The 21,589-nt window shown below is 38.1% G+C and overlaps 1 protein-coding gene across 7 annotated transcripts in view; it reads right to left on the reverse strand.

The window, feature by feature from the left end:
- Positions 1-21,589, reverse strand: part of DHX57 (DExH-box helicase 57) — a 63,720-nt gene that overhangs the window by 41,965 nt on the left and 166 nt on the right. For 2 of the 7 annotated variants that reach the window (XM_055327024.1, XM_055327023.1), the window contains exons 1-6: positions 21,291-21,587; positions 12,844-13,061; positions 5,502-5,660; positions 4,308-4,493; positions 2,982-3,817; positions 1,278-1,456 (exon numbers count right to left, since the gene is read on the reverse strand). In XM_055327024.1, coding sequence (XP_055182999.1) covers positions 1,278-1,456; positions 2,982-3,817; positions 4,308-4,493; positions 5,502-5,660; positions 12,844-13,061; positions 21,291-21,476 — 1,764 coding nt within the window. In that variant the 5' untranslated portion in view covers positions 21,477-21,587. The other 5 variants (XM_055327029.1, XM_055327027.1, XM_055327026.1 and 2 more) reach the window with 5 other exon arrangements.

Raw genomic sequence — 21,589 nt, forward strand, 5'->3', positions numbered from 1 at the left:
CATCACATATATGTAATTCAGTCTGACATCCAATGGCCAATAAACACTGTAGTGCATGTTAAAACTAAAGATGTATTTTTGAATAAGAAATTCATACTAGGGATCCCTGGGTGGCGCAGTGGTTTAGCGCCTGCCTTTGGCCCAGGGCGTGATCCTGGAGACCCGGGATCGAATCCCACGTCGGGCTCCCGGTGCATGGGGCCTGCTTCTCCCTCTGCCTATGTCTCTGTCTCTGCCTCTCTCTCTGTGTGACTATCATAAATAAATAAAAATTAAAAAAAAAAAGAAATTCATACTAATATATTATTTTCTGCATATAATTTTATCATATAAACTAATCATCTCTGAACACAAACTGATCAAATTGGAATGTGCAATTTTTGGTTTCTATCACCTTACTATTTATGGTGTGAATTCCTATTTCTTTTGATGTCCTACAGGTATTGCACTGTAATATGCGATAGTGTTATACTGTGTTAAAATCAGAATTAGAGCCTCATAATTAGAAGAGCCATTAAACAGCATCTAATTCAATCCCCAAAATGGGTAAGCTTTTGTCCTACACCCAACACCCCACTGTGCCCTAAAAGTTCACTTTAGGTTCTAAGATAATCTTTGTGTGAATGGAGTAAAAACAGCATGGACTTTAGAAACAGAGAATTAACTCCAACCCATGTGTTGCCACCTACTAGCTATGTGACTTTGGGCAAGTTATTTATCCTGTGATCCTCTGAAATGGGGTAAGGGTCTCTCCTTGTCCTTCTCCTTTCTATGCTATTCTTTCTAATGTAATTTTTTTTTTTTAATTTATGATAGTCACAGAGAGAGAGAGAGAGGCAGAGACACAGGCAGAGGGAGAAGCAGGCTCCATGCACCGGGAGCCCGACATGGGACTCGATCCCGGGTCTCTAGGATCGCGCCCTGGGCCAAAGGCAGGCGCCAATCCGCTGCGCCACCCAGGGATCCCCTATTCTTTCTAATGTAAATCACAGTATTAACTTTTATTTCACTTATCAGATCTTGTATCAGAGTACCAAAGCCACGTGATTCTGAGAATATTTGGTATATATGCGTGTTTCATTGTCACCAGCCACTGGATTTTCCAAAACTATCCAGAACATGCACCCATATTTGCTGTGGCATGCAGACACTTTGACCACTCAGAGTTAGAGAAAACCAAAAGTATACTAGGGAGGGTAGCCAAGGTTTCCTAATGCCTAATCCATTCATCCACACATTAGGGAGGCAATGCTAGCCATTATCTCAGAATACTCTACCTGTTTTATTCGGAACTGCTTGCAGATTTTAGCATTTTCAGCATATACTGATTTTGCCTGCCAGTCATATCTTTTGGAAATCTTTTTCTTAAGGTTCACATAGCTTTCATTCTCCACTATAACTGGTGCAGGACCTTCATCCTCATCTGTCTCCTCCTCAGGTTCTGATTCTTTTTCAACTTGAAGGGGATAAAAGGAAACATTTTCGATATGGAGCCCTTTCTTTAGCAAAGGGGGGAAGTCACTATCTAATAAAGTAACAACAAAAAATTCAACTATTTCTACTGCTCAAGAACTTAAAATCGATCTTCAAATAAACTTTAATCAAGTACAAGTGGCTGCTAAACCAAATTTAAAACGAAGAAAAAAAATCATGACACACCTTAATTCCACAGACTTTTTACATTCAAGGAATTAACCAAAAGTTTCAACTACTTGCAAGGTATTCCTAAAATCCTCTAACATACAACAACCCAAATGTCTATTAAGTGATATATTGATAAACAAAATATGGCATGTCTATGTAATGGAATATTAGTCAGCAGTAAAATGAAGTATTGATACACCCTACAATATGAATGAACCTAAAAACATGATGCTAAGTGAAAGAAGCCACTCACAAAAGCCATATATCGTATGATTCCATTTCCGTGAAGTGTACAGAATAGGCAAATGCATAGAGACAGAATGTAAATTCATAACTGTCAGGGGTTGAGGGAAGGAAGAAATGAGGACTCACTGCTAATAAGTAAGTATGAGGTTTCTTTTAGGGTTGATAAAAATGTTCTGAAATTAGATAGTGGTCACGGTTGTACAACCCTGTGAATATACTAAAAACCCACTGAATTGTACACTTTAAAATTAAGGGTAGATTTAATGGTATGTAAATTTTATCTCAATAAAGCTGTTACTTAAAAAAAAAAGTCTATGCCACACATTTTGTCATTTCTTAAGGAATATATTTGAATCTCACATGCTAGAAGCTGCCATTTGGGAGCAAGTAACTAGTGAGTACATCTACCCACTGTCCATCATCCACATCTCAATGCAATTTCATTGTTCTTTACTTATTGATGTTTACCTAAGAAATCTTGTAAAATAATAAGAACTTGTTTCTCTCAAAGAACGATGGTAACAAGAGAGAATTCTTTGGCAGTTTAATTATAGTGTAATATAATTGTTTAATTATAGTGTAAAAATCTGTATAACAAATCTGGATTTTGATAAAGCCAGAAGCTTGCACACACATTTTTTTAAATTGAGGATTTAGGGGTTCATAAAGATAGCCCTAAGATAATGAATTTTGGGGGTCTAGTGTACTCCAGAAAGAGAAATATCTCTAAAAACTCATTTGAAAGTAATTCTGTGTAAAGCATCAGAAGTAAAACAAATGAATTAAATGAAACATTTCCTAGAAAGTTGCTTTAAGGTTCTTCCAATCCCCAACTGCTAGAATCAACTTATACATCACTACAGACTTTCAATACAAAGAGCCCAATTATGGTGACAAAATTGGGACTTACAATTAAAGTTAGGCCACAGTTCAGAGGATTCTCATTCCTTTTTGCCCATGGACCAAGAAGAATGACTTGCCTAACATCACCAAGAGATCCTAGAGCAGCCCTTGGAAACTCTGACTTCCTTAATCCACCATTCTGAATGCCCAATCCAGAAAGCCCTCCACTCAGTCAAGGCCTTACATACCTTCAGCAATTTGACTTGATGTAAAAGAATTATTTGGGATCACTGGTTTACGACAGATAGGATTGTTTATTCTTCCAGAGGATACTGGCATAAAGTTCACAGGAGGGACACTGTACTTGTGATGGGTATTTGTTAGTAAATTGAATATTTCTGATTCTTCCTCTAAAAGGGTTATCAAAGAATATACAACAGGTTCTGAAGTTTCTGCAAATGTCAAGGCCTTGCCGTAAAGGAACTCAGAAATATGTAAACGACAAGCCAGAGGTAGATTCTCATTGGTAGAATAAAATGCCACAAGGGGAGCTTGGTAAGGGTATTTGTGGTCTTTAGAAAATCGGATTTCAAGTTCATATAAAAAAGAGGCATCTTCATGAGCATTAAGATGAGAATCATCTACAATTCTTTCTGCTCTTCCGACAATTTGATTTGGGGGCACTTCATGTTTGAATTTGCATCTTGATCCAAATTTACAATTTCCTTTGAGGTAAAATTTACAGATTTCAAGAGTAGTCTCCTGTATATTTTTGGTACTTTCCTTTTGCTTGGATTTGCAGAATTTACTCGTCAAATACTCCAGTTCTAATCCAATGGTCCAGACTCGGTTCTGAATTCTTTCTATAAATTTTTCTCCACAGATTGACTTGAGAGCAAATGCCTCTTCCTGCCGCTGTTCTACACACTCTTCCACGCTTACATGGGCAACTGCCTCAGAGATCTTCATCTTCTCTCCAAATGTCTCTGAAAAACATTGTGTGAGCAGATGTTCTAGTGATGCCCCCACATCTCCATCACAAATCCTCAGGGCTGCCTGACAGCGTTCAGTGTTGAAACCATACCTAGCAAGGGTGAAACATGATAAAAAATATTAAGTAGTATCAAATCACAAAAGCAAGATTCAGTTAAATGTTTATGTGAAGTTGTAAGTTATAGGCAGGATCTGTATTTTGAAAGTTTCTGGTAATATTCCCTAATCAGTTTGTTCTAAAAGAGAGGATATTGGGACGCCTGGGTGGCTCGGTGGTTGGGCATCTGCTTTTGGCTCAGGGCGTGATCCCTGAGTCCTGGGATCAAGTCCCACATCTGGCTTCCTGCATGGAGCCTGCTTCTCCCTCTACCTATGTCTCTCCCTCTCTCTCTCTGTGTCCCTCCTAAATAAATAAATAAAATATTTTTTAAAAAAAACATGAAAGAGGATATTAGACCTATCAGGCACCACTGAAACCCACACAATAGGAAAGTATTCAAGGTGGGGGGTAGTTGGGTTTATAGTATGATTTCAGTTTCTTCAGTTCTCCCCTAACTCCTATAAATGTTGAAAGCAATCACCTGGAAAGTTTCTGCACTGCAAATGTTGAGACTGTAAATTCTGGATTATGAGGCTCCACTGGGCCTGAGCCAGCATATTCCAATGGCTCACAGTCTGGAACAAGGGAAGCTTCTCGTCCAGCAGACCAGTACTGTTCATCATCACAATCAGGCTCATCATCTTCCTCCTCCCCAGAAATGCTTCTTCTGACAAAGATAACATTTTCATTTATTAGATTAATTTCCACATATGTCAAAGAAAAATTTAGCAAGTGTCTAAGAATTTAGTTCAAGGAGCCAAAGGACATAGGATCCTAACCATTCTTCAGTCACTGATTTAAATGTTTACTGATCTCTTCATTTATATCTTGGCAATTAATATTTATCAGGCATTTATTACATGCCAAGTACTAGGTGAAGTGTTTTATATGTTCTATTTCTTTAAAAATCTTTCTACTAACCCTTAATCAGATACTATTGGAATCGCCATTTTTCCGATGACCAACTAAAACTCAGAATTAGTAACTGCCAAAGGTTATACAGTAAAGAGCAACTAGAGCTTTCCACCAAGGCAGTCTGATCCCAGAGCCTGTATTCTTAACTACAGAAGCTCTGGCTATCCTCTCTCCTCACTCATAAAAACCATCCCTAAGTTTTTGCTTTGCTGCATCACCACCTTTCCTAAATCTAAAACAGATAAAGAGATTTGTAGATAGGATGGAAATTGAGCTGTTCATGACTGATCATCCATTAATTCTGGCAAATGGAATGAATTGACTTCTTTGACTGAAATCACAAAGCAAAACAGCCAAAAGAGTAAAAGTTGTTTCTCTTAAGCAGATGGTTATGAGAAAGTATACTCCTAAGACTTCATCTGATCAACTCAATACTTGCTCCTAGAACAATACTGCTATTTGTTCACTACAAGGTTTTATTTGAAAGGCTCTCAATAAAGCAATTATGGAATCCATTTGAGCATTGTCCTCAGAAAAAAAAGATGAAAAGGGAATCTGTACTGCTCACAGATATTGCAAAACAAACTCATTCTAAAATTGCTGCTGAATAATTATTCTTGTATTTCTTTTGGCTCACCTTCAACTAATTACATTGTCACAATAGGATCAGTATTGAAAAGTGTTCCAAAGACACACAGGACCTTCCCACTGCCAATATAACTTCCTTAATATACTAATTTACTTAAATAAAATAATTTACTCAGATCCAGCATCTGCATCTTGTTCCTGCAAGTCCCGGAGAAGAGCTTTCACTTTCTCTTGATTCTCAGAAGTCATATGCAGGGTCTGAAGTGGCACTTTGGCTTCAGGCTTCCATTTGGGGCGTGCCTCTCCTTTTCTTGTGCTACTGTTGCTAGGTCTGCAAAGGACACATTTACCTGTGACCAGAACTTTGACACTCACCTCACAGCCCCCAACATATAGAACATGAACTGGACTGTCTAGTACTGGACTGTTTACTACAGTACTTACCAGACTTCATTATCTTGCAACTGCTGGAAAAAAATGCCTGTTAGATTCTTAATCATTAAATCTGGCTTCACTAACTCAAGAATCATCTAGAAAAAGTAATGCCATGATGACTCCTATTGGAATAGAGGACTTTCAAAAGAAAAACATTACACGCAAAGAATTATTTTATTCTATTTTAGGTTCCCAATCTGAAAACAATGAAGGGTCTCATCTTACTGGTGCATATTAGGCCATGCTTTTGAAATATTTACCTAAATTATCATTATTTCTTAATTACAAAATAATAAATACATGTTCACTGGCGCAAAGTAGAAAACAGAAGTCATCCTAATTCACATCAATTCTTTTCAGACACATTTTTAATAAAATTATACAGCATATATAATCTTTTATAATTTGCTTTATTTCCTTATCAAAATAAAACTGGCATTTCCCTAAGCTTATTCTCCTACAACATATTTTTAAAATGGTTACATATAGTTATAGACGCACTGGAATTTATTTCACTAATCTTTCATTATTGGATTTTAGATTTTTTAGAAACTCTTTTTAGTATTTAAAATAATAATAAATTCTGGGCAGCCCGGGTGGCTCAGCGGTTTAGCGCTGCCTTCAGCCCAGGGCCTGATCCTGAAGACCCAGGATCGAGTCCCACATTAGGCTCCCTACATGGAGCCTGCTTCTACCTCTGCCTGTGTCTCTGCCTCTCTCTCTCTGAGTCTCTCATGAATAAATAAATAAAATCTTTTAAAAATAAATAAATAAATAAATAAATAAATCTAAAGTTTAACATTGTTCATTAAATTTCTTTTCTTTTTCTTTTTTTTTTTTTTGGTTTGGCATGTTTCATTATAAATTTTCACAAAACTAGGAAAATGGAAGAAACTTTTTTTGTGTTTAAAATTGCAATCCATAATATTGAGACCTTGAAAAGAACCACACATTTATACTTGCAACATTGTGTAGCAAAGGAGAAAATATAATCGATTGTGGTTTTAGCCACTTAGTACAAATTTCTTTAAAGAAATATTGACTCAAATCTATCATTTCCTCTTTTTTTTTTTTTAATGTAGGCTTCATGCCCATGTGAAGCTTGAACTCATGACCCTGACATTAAGAGTTGCATGCTCTGTCAACTGAGCAAACCAGGCACTCCTTAATAATGGAACACAAACACACACACACAAATGGAACCCACACTTTAGAGGGTTAATTTTAGGATTTTTTTCCCCCAGTAATCTTTACACCCAACAGGGGGCTCAAACTCATAACCCCGAGATCAAGAGTTGCATGCTCTATTGACGAAGCCAGCAAGTGAAGAGATTTTTGTTTTGAAAAATTGAAATCTATAGAAATAAACATCCTTTACCTAGATTCACCAATAGTTAACATCTGCCATACATTAATGCATATATACATTTATGCAGCCTCTTCCTCTCTCTCTCTACGTATACACATATATGCCTATTATATGCCCCCTCTATTTTATATACATATTGCTGAACATCTGAACATAAGCTGCAGACACCATGAAGAGATCATGTTCACTTTTAAATATTTCAACATGTGTTTTCTTTCTCTCTCTTTTTTAAAAATATTTTATTTATTTATTTGACAGAGAGAGAGCACAAGCAGGGTAAGTAGCAGAAGAGAGGGAGAAGCAGGTTCTCTGCTGAGCAGGAAGTCTGATGCGGGGCTCGATCTCAGGACCCTGGGATCATGACTGAGCCAAAGGCAGATGCCAATCGAGTCACCCAGGTGCCCCTTTGGCATTTATTTTCTAAGAACAGAGACAAATTCTTATATAACCACAATACTATTATAACTCACAAGATACTTTATATTGACACAATATCTTCTGAAATATAATCTATATTCAAAGCCCCCAATTGTTTCAGTCATGTCCTCTATAGATTTTGATTATCTAATTAAAAATGATATTTAGCTTTTTTTTTTTTTCGAATTCCCTTAAGTTCCCTTACCTATTTCCTGACATTGTCTTTTTTGAAGAGCTCAGGTCAGTCATCTTGGAGAAATTCTCACAATTTGGATTTGTCTGATTGTTTCCTCATGATTCGCTAAAAAAAAAAGTACATGAGGGGGACTACATGCTCCTAACTCACCACTTATCTTTATACCCCTTTACTTTTTTTAAGATCTTATTTATTTATTCATGAGAGACTCAGAGAGAGAGAGAGAGAGAGAGAGAGACAGGCAGAGGGAGAAGCAGGCTCTATGCAGGGAGCCCGAAGCGGGACTCGATCCCGGATCCCGGAATCATACCCTGAGCCAAAGGCAGATGCTCAACCGCTGTGCCACCCAGGCATCCCTATACCCCTTTACTTTGCCTTCTTTCCTGTTACTAGGGAAGAATGATCCTAGATCCTAAAGGCAACCCCTCTATTTGTATACTGTATCTCAATCTCTTCAGTCTCCTCAAGGAAATTATTCTAGCATTTACCTCTCCCTCTACATCATCAGTTCTTTATTCCCCATGGAGCATTTCTATCAGCATATACACATGCTGTATAATGTCCACCATCTTAAAAAAACCAAACCAAATTCTCCCCTTGAGTGCACACCCTCTCAAACTATACTTATCTTTCTTTCTTCCTCTGCCCTTTATCATAAAACTCCTAAAAAGGGTTATCTACATCATTATTTTTGTCTCCACTTTCTTTTTCTCTTTGACAGACACTAAAATCAGGGTTTCTCCACACCAAGTATATAAAACAGCTCTTGTCAAGGTTATGTATGCTATAGATAACTCAATGAGGCCTAAAACCAAAATTATGAGAAAACTCATATACTACACTAAGAAAACCCTGCCTCATCTCACCACCCATCAGGAGTCTTGAACACTATTGTTAATGAAGCTAAGGTGCAGACATTCACCAGCTGAGGCTTTGGAATAAAGCTACATGTGAGATAAGACCAAACTGGGGCCACAGAGAAGAGATGCTGTTAGTTTATTTTTCTCTAGGCATGTAATTGTCATGCCACCCATGGAAGCAGTGTGAGATCTGGCTTTGGGATTCATAGAAAGGGGAGTTATCAGTTAAAAACTGAAATTACCTGATTCTTGGGAAACAACATGTGAGGAACATCTGGATTGTAAACTTTTCCATGTATCAGTTAATCTTAGCTTGGTGCCTGCATAATCTCAAGTCCTTCTCAATAAAACAGAAGTCTCCAATAATCCTGAATTCAAATGAATAAACACCATGTAAAAATTTCCAATTTATCCCACTGGTTCAAAAAATTCCTGGTGGCTTTCAAATGTGTTCTCCGGGAGTCTGAGAGTCATAACTAGATTATACAGCACCTTCATGGGAATGAACAAAATGCTGCATTTTCTAGTCCTATTTAGGGGAAGTGATCATTCCGATGGGGCAGAAGGGGAGCTGGGGCAAATGGGTAAAGGAAGTCAAAGAGAACAGATATAGTAACAAGAGGAGTGTGTTCTGGAGACGTAGTGTACAATATTGTTACCATAGTTAACTATAATGTTTTATATATTTGAATTTGCCAAGACAGAGTTAACTATAATGTTTTACATATTTGAATTAGCTAAGACAATAGTTCTTAAAAGTTCACCCATATATAAAATTTAAGAAATAAAACAAATAAACAAAGAAAGAAAAAGAGACAGATGGAAAAGCAGACTCCTAAACACACAGAACAAACTGGTGGTTGCCAGAGGGGAGGAGGGTGAGGAAATGTGTGAACTAGACAAAGCAGATTAAGAGTACACTTATCCTGATGAATACTGAGAAATGAATAAAACTGTTGAACAATTATACTGTACAATTGAAAATAATACAAGATTGTATATTAATTATACTTGGATAAAGAAAAAAGTTCACACCAAAAATAAATAAACTGTTAATATATAAGGCAATAGATGTGAAACCTAAAATGAAAAGTTACCTATGATATCCACATTGCCAAATTCAGGGGACAGCTGTCTCTCTTGACCTCTCACAAGTATTCCTTTACAACTGAGTGTCCCCTTTAGGTATCCAATCCTATCTGACTGGATAATTCCCTTTAAAGCAACTTTATTTCCTAAGTCCAGAAACTAAATTCTCTTAGCTTTCCTCCTACTTCACTGGCAACTACGCTATCCCCTCTGTCAGATTCTCCTAATCTTCCTCAGCTCTAAGGACCAGAGTATCCCTGTGCTCAAAGTTCAGACCTCTTCTCTATCTGTATAGTCTATCCCACCCAATCTTAGTTTTATTTTTTTTATTTATTCATTTTTTAAAGATTTTATTTATTTATTCATATGAGAGAGAGAGAGAGACAGAGACAGAGACACAGGCAGAGGGAGAAGCAGGCTCCATGCAGGGAGCCTGATGTGGAACTCGATCCCGGGACCCCAGGATCACGTCCTGGGCCGAAGGCAGGTGCTAAACCGCTGAGCCACCCAGGGATTCCCCCAATCTCATAGTTTTAAATAGCGGTTATTCAGACAACTCACACATTTACTTTTCTAGCTTAGATCTTTTCTTTGAACTCCAGACTAATATGTAAATCGTCTATGACATTTCTTCTCGGAGAGTATCTCCCAACTACTCTTCCTGCTTCCAACCCATGTTCCCCTGTAGTCTATTTTCCTTTTTTTTTTTTAAAAAAAATGATTTTATATATTTATTCATGAGAGAGGCAGAGACACAGACAGAGGGAGAAGGTTCCCGCAGGGATCCTGATGCCAGACTCGGGCCCGGGACCCTAGGATCATGATCTGAGCCGAAGGCAGACGCTCAATTACTGAGCCACCCAGACGTCCTTGTAGTCTATTTTCCACACAGAATACTGAGTCAGGGCTACTGAGCATAGTTGCACAGACTGTACGCTGTTCAAAAGTTCCTGTTGGGATGGGAAGACAATGAGGGAGGATGAGTTGGCAAGAGCTTGAATCCAATCCATGCTAGCTTATCAAGCCATGCATTCTGGGGCTATCACTGCCCCAAGAGAAAAGCATCATATTCTAACTCACACAAAGGCATATGCTGAATAGTAGCAATTCTGGCCTGAGGAACTGATGTCACACACCTTTGCCTCAAACCTGGCAATGGCTTCCAAAGGCTGACCAAAAGCTACACAGCGTGAGCCTCTTGGATCTAACCGTTACTCTCCTTCTTACTCATCCACTCTAGCCATGTCCTTTTCTGCCACTTCCTAACCCTTCCAGGCACTCTCTTAGCTGAGAGACTTTGTATTTGGTGCTCCCTCTGCCTTCAATGTTCTTCCCTCAGGTAGTTTCATAGCGCTCCCCTTCATATCCTTCTTTTCCCTGCTTAAAGGACATGTTATTAGAGAAGCCTTCCCTGATCACTCTATATAAAACAGCAACTGTTTAAAAATAACAGGAGTTTATTTTGGCATTTTTTACCTCTTTTATCTTCCTTTCTTTTTCTCCAGGGCACTTTCTACCTGGATATATATTATTTATGGTCTTTATACCTCAGACTTCCTTCTAGGAAGACAAGGACAATATTTTATTCAGTGTTACAATTCTAGTCCCCAAAACAGTGCCTGGTGCATAGTAGGCACTCAGTATATACTCGCTGTGTGAATGAACATCTAAGACTGTAAGAACCTCCAATTATGTCTATGTTTTCAAAAACAAGGGAGCTGCATCTAACTCAGAAGTTAGGTTATTAAGTCAGCAGGTAAGGTGAAAACATATCTTAAAATTACCTTGGAAGATTCTTTTAAAAAAAGATGTCAAGTTTGATATTGATATATTAGCTCTCAATATGTCCAAAATGACTGTTTTTCTTCTTGAACAACAACAAAAAAAAAATTATAGATTCTCTGGTTATCAGATGATGTATTTGATTATGTTACAGACCATGTATAAAAGCATATATTTAGGGGCACTTGGGTGGCTCAGTAGATTACATGTTTGCCTTTGACTCAGGTCATAATCCCAAGTTCCTGGGATCAAGTCCTGTATCAGGCTCCCTGCTCAGTGGGGAGTCTGCTTCTCCCTCTCCCTCTGTCCCTACCCCTGCTTGTGCTCTCTCACTTTCTCTCTCAAATAAATAAATAAAATCTTTGAAAAACAAAACCCTATATATTTAAACTCTAAAATCATATACTTAGTGCATCAAGTGGCTTCAAGTACAAAAAGTACTTGGATACTGAGGATAATGGAGGGAATTGTCCTTCTTCTTCCATATCTTGCTCACTGTGGGGCCCAGATTCATTTAGTGGCAAGTTTAAACCACTTAAATGCTATTTGCTTTTCTTTTTCTTTTCTTGAGTGCATGTAATTGTATCCATTTAAGTTAAAAGCATGTATTATGCAGTTAAACTTCCATCACTCACTTATATTCCTTTCTAACTAATATTTAGTTGAGAGTTATTCCCATAAAAGAAAGTGTACACGTAGCTTTAAAGAAATCTTTTTTGTCTCAAAGATTCCAGTACAGCCTGCGTTGCCATTTGACAATGAGAATCCTCTATCTATACTGCATAACATGCAGCAATAGAAGCTTTACTTTCATTAAATATTGATTAGAATTATCAGTATCTATTCATTATTTAAAAGTTGAATATGAAAGAAGCCTGGATATGACTCTGTCACTGGTCATCACGTGAAGCACCAGTAAAGAGTTGGCTGATGTGTCTAGAAAATAGAAAATTCATCAACTAAAAAGACAGAGTACAGCCAAGTAGCATTTTAAGTTTTTCAAACTACAGTGTGTAAGTGTGTAAGAAATACTTAAAATAACTTTTGCCAAAATGTCTTTCACTATTTCCAGTATTTACTTTCCTGGTAACATTAGTTACAATAACAGTATTATATTCAATTCATAGTGTCATGTAAGTTGAAGTTAACTTCAGATTTCCATCTTCTTAAAAAAAAGCTGTTATTTGCCATCATGTCTTTAAGAAAAGGTTACAAAGTAGAGGACTGCAAGGTTTTAAAACAAGAGGAACAATTAACTTGACCAGAGTTTCTTGGCATTTCCCCCCCTTTCTCTTAGCTCTCTGCTGTCCCACAGATTAGAGATTGATACCGTTTCTATATTGAAACATTAAAAAAGTATAATGACCTGGATAAGCGCCTTGATTCAGTGAAGATACAAAAGTCATCACCTTCATCCCAAATTCTACTTGAGGCCTTTCTATTGCCAGCACTGCCACCGCCACTGCTGCCACCCCCATGAGATTTACTAGTGTGACTTCTGCCTCCTCTTCCTCCTCTAGAAGACCCTTTTCCACCTCCTTTGCCTGGCTTGCCTTTTCTTCTTACTGAAGAACTCATTTTCACCTGCAAGAGAAAAAAAAAAACCAGACAAGTATAACAATCCTTTGTCAAAGTTACAAATATAGCCCATTATAAAGAAATAAGGAAACATACATTTTAAAAAAGGTCAGTCTAGGTGAAGCATAGGTAACTGTTTTACAAAAGCCTTACAAGCCCATCCCTCTGAGGATTAATATTTAGTGACTTTCTCGGACACAGATGTCTTAACCAAGGATATGCAACAGAAATACATGGAGAAGTTTCAAAACACACATGCTTAAGCCCCAATCTTACATTCTGACTAGGTTAGATTTGCTGTAGGGTTTAAAAAACTCTAGTTGAAAAGACACTATTTTCATGTATATATGTGATTTGATAAACAAAATTTTAATTTACATAATCACTTGCAGAGCCACAGACTTGATTCAGAGATTTTGCCTGTGTAGAGTAAAAGTACAGCGCTTTTGCATGCAGATGAAGTTGTTAACCAGTTTAAAACAGAATGATATAACTGTAAGATGTTTTATGTAAGCTTCATGGAAACTACAAAGAAAAGAAAAAAGTATATATATACAAAAGAGAAAGGAATCAAAGCATACCACCACAGAAAATCATCAAATCACAAAGACAGCAATAGAGGAAGAAAGGAACAAAGGAAGTGTAAAACACCTAAGAAACAATTAACAAAATGTCAATATTAAGCCCTTACCTATTAATAATTACTTTAAATATAAATAGATTAACTTCTCCAATCAAAAGACACAGGATGGATGAATAGATGAGAAAACAAGACCCAACTATATCCTTCCTACAACAGAAGTGCTTTGGCTTTAAAGACACAGACTGAAAGTGAAGGGATGGAAAAAGCTATTTCATGCAAATGGAAACCAAAAGAGAGCAGGGGCAACTATACTTTTATTGGGCAAAATAGACTTTATGGCAAAAGCTAACAACGGAGAAAGATGGTCATTATATAATGGTAAGGGGACTGATTCATCAAGAGGATCTAACAATTGTAAATATTTACACATCCAACATCAGTACACCTAAATATATAAAGCAAAACAATTTATAGACCAAAAAGGAAGTAAAAATGAAAATGATACATTAAAATTATAAAATATAGCTAAAGCTAGATTTAAGATATTTTCTTAGACTTACATATTCCTATGTTAGGAGAAAATAGTTTTAACTCAAGAAGTAATAAGCTGAATTAAAAAGAATACCTAGGAATAAATTTAACCAAGGAGGTAAAAGAACTGTATACTGAAAACTATAAACATTGATGAAAGAAACTAAAGAAGACACATAAATGGAAAGATAGTCTGTGTTCGTGGATTGGAAGAATTGATATTATTAGAATGTCCATACTACCCCAAGTAATCTCCAGATTCAATGCAACATCTATCAAAATTCCAATGGCATTTTTTTTTAATTTTTATTTATTTATTTATGAGAGAGAGATGAGAGAGAGAGAGAGAAGCAGGCTCCATGCACCGGGAGCCCGACGTGGGATTCGATCCCGGGTCTCCAGGATCGCGCCCTGGGCCAAAGGCAGGCGCCAAACCGCTGCGCCACCCAGGGATCCCCTCCAATGGCATTTTTCACAGAAATAGAACAAATAATCCTAAAAGTTGCATGGAGCCACAAACGACCCTGAATAGCCAAAGCAATCTTGAGAAAGAACAAAGCTGGAGGCATCAAAATCTCTGATTTCAAACTATATTACAAAGCTGTGGGAATAGAAACAGCATAGTATTGGCATAATAGCAGACACACAGATGAATGGAACAGAATAGGGACCCCAGAAACAAACCCAAACATAGGGTCAATTAATTCGCAACAAAGGAACCAAGACTATACAATGAGCAAAGAAGTTTCTTGAATAAATCGTGTTGGGAAAACTGGACAGCCACATGCAAAAGAATGAAATTAGACTATTATCTTATACCACACACAAAAATGAACTCAAATGGATTATTGACTTGAATGTAAGACTTGATGCTATACAACTCCTAGAAGAAAACACGGGTGGTAAACTCTGACATCAGTGTTGGTGATGATTTTTGTGACTTCGGCTTCAAAATCAAAGGCAACAAAAGCAAAAATAAAAAGTGGGACTACATCAAACTAAAAAGTTTCTGCACAAAAAAGGAAAACATCAAAATGAAAAGGCAACCTACTAAATTGGAGAAAACATTTGCAAATCATATATCTGATAATGCGTTAAATATCTAAAATATATAAAGAGCTCATACAACTTAACAGAAAAAAATCCAATCAAAACATTAGCAAAGAATCGGAAGAGACATTTTTCCAAAGAGAACATACAGATGGCTAACGGGTACATGAAAAAATGCTCAACATCACTAATTATCAGGGCAATACAAACCAAAACCAAAACCATAATGAAATATCACCTCACACTTCTGAGAATGGCTATTATCAAAAAGACAAGAATTAACAAGTGTTGGCAAGGATGTGGAGAAAAGGGAACTCTTGTGCACTCACTGTTGGTAGGAATGTAAATTGGTGCAGCCACTATGGAAAACAGTATGGAGGTTCTTCAAAAAATTCAAATTAGAACTAGCATACAATTTATTAATTCCACTTCTGGGTATTTATCCAAAGAAAATGAAAACACTAGTTCAAAAAGATAAATACACCACTATATTGACTGAAGCATTATTTACAATAGCCAAGATATGGAAATAACCTAAGTATCCATGATGGATGAATGGATATAGAATATGTAAGATATATAGATATATATATACACGCACAATGGGATACTACTCAGCCATAAAAGAGAATGAAAGTCTGTTATTTGTGACAAGGATGGACAGTGAGGGCATTTTGCTAAGTGAAATTAGTCAGAGACAGAAAGCAAATACTATACAATCTCATTTGTATGTGGAATTTATAAACCAAAACACAGGCTCACAGATAAGAGAACAGATTGGTGGTCACCAGAGATGGGGGTAGAGGGTGGGTAAAATGGGTAAACGGGGTCAAAAGGTACAAACTTCCAGTTGTAAAATAAATAAGTTATGGAGATATAATATACAGCATGGTGACTATAGTTAATAATACCCTATTGCATATTTGAAAGTTGCTAAGAGAGTAATCTTAAAAGTCTTCATCACAAGAAAAAAATCTTTTAACTATGTATGGGTTTGGTGCTAGACTTACTGTGGTGATTGTTTCACAATATATACAAATGACAAATCATTATGTTGTATACCTGAAACTAATATAATGCTATATGTCAGTTATACCTCAATTTAAAAAATTATCCAACTATATGCTATTTATTCATCACTTTAAATTCAAAGAAACAAATAAATGAAAAGTAAACAGATGGTAAAAGATAAATTATGCATACAGCAACCACAAGAAAGCTGGAGTGACTATGCTAATATCAGACAAAACAGACTTTAAAGGAAAAAAAAAGTTACTAGAAATAAAGGACATTTCATAATGTTAAAGGAGTTGATCTATCAGGAAGATGTAACAGTGATAAACATATATGCACCTAATAACAGCACCAAAATACACGAACCAACTGACAAATGAAGGGAGAGACAGACACTTCAAAAGTAACAGTTGGGGGACGCCTGGGTGGCTCGGCAGTTGAGCATCTGTCTTTGGTTCAGAGTGTGATCCCAGGGTTTTGGGATCGAGTCCCACATCGGGCTCCCTGCATGGAGCCTGCTTCTCTCTCTGCCTGTGTCTCTGCCTTGTTCTCTCTGTGTCTCTCATGAATAAATAAATAAAATCTTTAAAAGAAAAAAAAAGTAACAGTTGGAAACTTCAATACCCCACTTCCAATAGTGGTGGAAGAACAACTAGATAGAAGATCAATAAGGAAACATTAGATTTAAAACACAGTATACTGGGATCCCTGGGTGGCTCAGTGGTTTAATGCTGCATTCAGCCCAGGGCGTGATCCTGGAGTCCTCGGATCAAATCCCATGTCAGGCTCCCTGCATGGAGCCTGCTTCTCCCTCTGCCTGTGTCTCTGCCTCTCTCTCTGTGTCTCTCATGAATAAATAAATGAAATCTTTGAAAAAAATAAAATAAAACACAGTATACACCAACTAAGACCTAAGAGACATCTATAGGACACTCTACCCAACACCATCTATATTTTTCTTGTTTGCACAAGGAAAATTTTCTGGGACAAATCGTATCCTAGGTTATAAAGCACACCTCAATAAATTTAAAAAGATATAATGCAAAATGTGTTTTACAACCATAGAAAAAAAATGAAATTAGAAATAAAAGCAGGAAAAATTTTGGGAAACTCATTGTTATGTGGAAATTAAACTAGGCCTCTTGGTATTCCTTTCTTCAAAATCCTTCATAATAATACATATTTATACAGTGTTTATTTTATGTTTATCTGCCCTTTCCTCCTCTCAAAAAGCTCTCTGAAGGCAAGAATTCGGTCTATTTTGAGTAACACAGTACCTCTTACAGTGTCTTGTATACAGTAGGAATTCAATATATACTTGGGTAATGAATGATTGAAGGCTGAATAAATGGCTGATATGAGACTGGAGATTCATTCTTTCCACAAATATTTTTTTGAGCACTTATTATGTGCCAGATCCTAGGGATATGACAGCAAAGAAGACAAAATTCCTCATGAAGCTTACCTTCCAAAGGGAAAGAAAAACAATAAATAGATAATATCAGTTAAGTGCTATACAGAAAAAGAAAATGCCTAAGACTGTTATTTTAAATAGAGTGGTCAGGTAAGGCCTCTCTGAGATCATGTTTGAACAGACACCTGAACAAACAGAGAATGAGCCATGAAATATTTGTGAAAATAATATTCTGAGGGCAAGGTGCCAAGTCCAGTACATCTTCAATGCACTGAGCTGGACAAAAAGTAAGAAGTCTAAGGGGTCGGTACGAAAGTGAAGAACAGCAGTGAGGTCAGAGAGCAGAAAAAGCCAAGAACTCTGGAGACAGGGGGTGCCCCAGGAGGAGAGGCAAGAGAGAAGAGGCTGTGACCTCAGGAAAACCTGCAGGCCACAAAGCTAACATTGCATTGCCACGGTAAAGATCTGGTTGGGTTTAGTTTTTAAGTTGCAGTTGCTGCCAATTTAGGCTAATACCTGGCTTTGACGATTTTACACACAATATTCTTGTACATCACAACTTGGCCACCTTTGCTCCAAACAATAGGATGAATTTTCTTAAAGTAAGCTTAGTTTCTGAACTTTTTGGTGATTCACGTATGTGCATAGATTCTGTGATCCCATTTCATACTGCACCATAAACACTTTGTATGAACAAATTGCTTTTTATTTTCACATTATTAGTAATGTCATGGTTCAATTACATGCTTATTCACCTCATAAATTTGTTATTAGTCTTTGAAGAAAAAAATATGTAAATATGTACGTGTCACATGAGACTTTCTAAAGCAGGAGTTAAAGTATTTTGGAAAAGTCTGACAGTGTATCACGTGAATTTGGATTTTACCTCAATGCCAAGAATTATGTTTAGAGAGGAAAAAAGAAGCTTGTTTTGATCTCAGAAAAATAGATTGCTTTGGGTTTTATGTATCTTTAGATTCTTAAAAAGCTAGAATCTACTCTGTTTACTAAAAGTAATTTGGAAAAATTTTTTAAATTCTGAATATGATAGGAAGTCACTAAAGAGCTGAGGCAAAAGATTGTTATGACTGACTCATGTTTTAAAACAATTAGGCTAGCTGCTTTGTGAAGAATAAAAAGCCTGGGGGAGGGAGTGAGGAGAAGCCAGGAGGCCAACTAGGAGATTACTGCAGTTGTTCAGGCAGAACAAATACAGGAAAAATAAGGTGGTTTGGACTAGAGTGGGAGTAGTAGAGTTGAAAACTGGTCACAGATTGTGAATGTATTTTAAATGTAGATGAATTAGACGAAAAGTATGAGAAAGAAATGTCTAGTTTTGGCCTAGGTTAACTGGGTAAATAGTGGTGTCATGTGCTCAGAATTGGAATATTGGGGAGGAAAAGATCTGGGGAGGGCGTCACAAATGCAGATTGGATATGTTGCCTTTGAGATGCCAATTAGATACTTACATGGAGACATACTGAAGGTAATTGAATATACCAGTCTGCTTTGAGGGGAAAGGTAAGATTATTTCATGTAACCCTCTAAAAATCTAGTACAGTAAATATTATTATCTATATTTTACAGAGGAGGAGCTTAGAGGACAAGTAAATTATATGACTTGTCTAATGTCACCTAATGTGTAGAAGCAAAGTCTGGAGCCAGGGTTTGAAACAATCTGTTTGACATCAAAGCCAAAATTTTCTTTTTTTTTTTTTTTTAAAGATTTTATTTATTTATTCATGAGAAACACAGAGAGAGAGGCAGAGGCACAGGCAGAGGGAGAAGCAGGCTCCATGCAGGGAGCCCAATGCGGGACTCAATCCTGGGACTCCACGCCCTGAGCCACCTGGGCGTCCCAGCCAAAATTGTTTCTACGGTATCTCCTCCTCCTCACCATCAACATGTACCTTGTATCGTCAATGCAAAGTTCAATGATAAACCAGACTTCTTTAGATTTGTGCCTGGGTCTTAATTTATAAAAGTGACAAGGAGAGGTCAATGCCACCAAAAGAAAAGTGTAACGTTATTCCCCGTTTGGCCAGAAAGGAGAGAAGTACATCATGCCACGCCAGGCCAGGCCACAGGAGGAAGCACCAAGTGTCAGTCAGGAGGCACAAAGGAGCCAGGGGAAGGCAAAGCCATAGTCCTTCTTAGGGTTTCCACAGGAAAGGCAGGCAGAATAAACAGTTTAGGATTGGCCAGTTAAAATAATTCCAGCAGGCTTAGGGCATAGGGGCTGTCCCGGTTGCCTGTGACCTGACCCTGGGTTGATTTGGGGGTAGGGAAAAATTGGCTTGGTGGGCAAAAATTACTTAAAGCAGGTAGGTGGTTGGGGGTCGGTCTGCATATGAAAAGCATGTTCACAGGTCAAGGTCCGTTAACTATCCCTGGCAAGGGCAGTTTCTTGGCCAGCCAGGCCCCTAAGGTGTCAAAATATAATAAAATATGGAAAATAAAAAATGATTAATACACTTTTCCAATCCAAATTTAAAATCCCGTGACACCTGGGTGGCTCAGTGTTTGGGTGGCTGCCTTTGGCTCAGGTTGTGATTCTGGGATCTGGGATCTAGTCCTGCATAGGCCAGGTGGGATCCAGGCAGGCTGACTGGGCCCGGTGAGTCTGGACCAGCAGGATCCCAGGGACCAGCCTGCTGTAAAGAGCCGGCTTCTTCCCTGCCTGTGTCTCTGCCTCTCTCTCTCTCTGTGTCTCATGATTAAATAAAAAAAAAAAAAAATGTAAATCCCTTCATTGCAAGTTTCCTGACTCCAGATCTCTTAGATAAGAATATCCTAAAAAGCCCAACTACCTCAAATTCTTCTGTAAAAACAGTGGTGCTTATATGTATATATATACTCACAAAAATGTAGGGTCATTAAAAGCGTAACAAGAGGTCAAAAAAATAGGACAAACTGAATTCTGTAAAGTTGTGCATCAATAATTACTTATTATTTCTAGAACTCAGAAAAAGGGAAAGGATATACAAATCAGACAGAAAGATCAGTACTTCGGCTCAAAAAACACCCAGACCAGGTAAGTTTGTGTAAGTAAAATACATTAGGAAAAAAGCAAGAAGTTACCGTGCTCTGACTTTTAAAGAGTGCGTAGCCAACCAGAGCAAGCCCCAGCCAGCTTGGCTAACAACGATCAACAACCTGTCTCACACCCATCCAAAAAAAAAAAAAAAAAAAAAAAAAAAAAAGTCACCTTCACAACCTGATCTGCGATCTGCTCTCAAAATGTTGAAGGAAGACTTGCTGGCTGTATCCAATACGACTCATTCCAGATGTTCTCGAGGGAATGGGAATTGGGTTGTATCATCTACACGGATAAGTCTACTATTTTATTCCATTTAGCCTGGGAAGATTCCAACTACTTTTTCTTCACCGTGGACACAGGGACCTAAGTTGGGCTCAAAGAGGATCCTCTGTTTCACACCCAAAACAGGCCCCCAGGAGCAGAATCACCAAACGGGATACTTAAAACCGATCACACACCACTCCCTTCCCAGCAAACCTCTGGCCCCATAGAGCCAGCTCCACGCAGATGCCCACACCTGGTACCTTTCTTCCAGCAAACACTCAGACCCAGATGACAAGGGACAAGAAAGGAAACCCGAGCCTCTCCAATGCAACTCTTTACCCCTCCAGCCGGGACGCGGACAACCCGGGATCCTGCTGGTGCAGACCCACCGGCCCCGGGCGGCCTGCCTGGATCCCACCCGGCCGGACGCTCCTCACACCCCGACCACGCCGCGGAGGGAGGCGGGGGACGGCTCCGCACACCGACAACCACGGCGGCGAGCCGACCACGCACACAGGCACACATCCCTGGTCCGCGGAACGGGAGGCCGTGGTGGGTTCGCAGCCTGCTTCCCGGGGCGGCGGTCGGAGGCAGCGCCCAAAGGCGAGGGGTCCCGCCAGGGCTTCGCCACCCACCGC

This window comes from Nyctereutes procyonoides, unplaced genomic scaffold, assembly GCF_905146905.1.
Source record: "Nyctereutes procyonoides isolate TBG_1078 unplaced genomic scaffold, NYPRO_anot_genome, whole genome shotgun sequence".
Classification (NCBI taxonomy): Eukaryota; Metazoa; Chordata; class Mammalia; order Carnivora; family Canidae; genus Nyctereutes; species Nyctereutes procyonoides.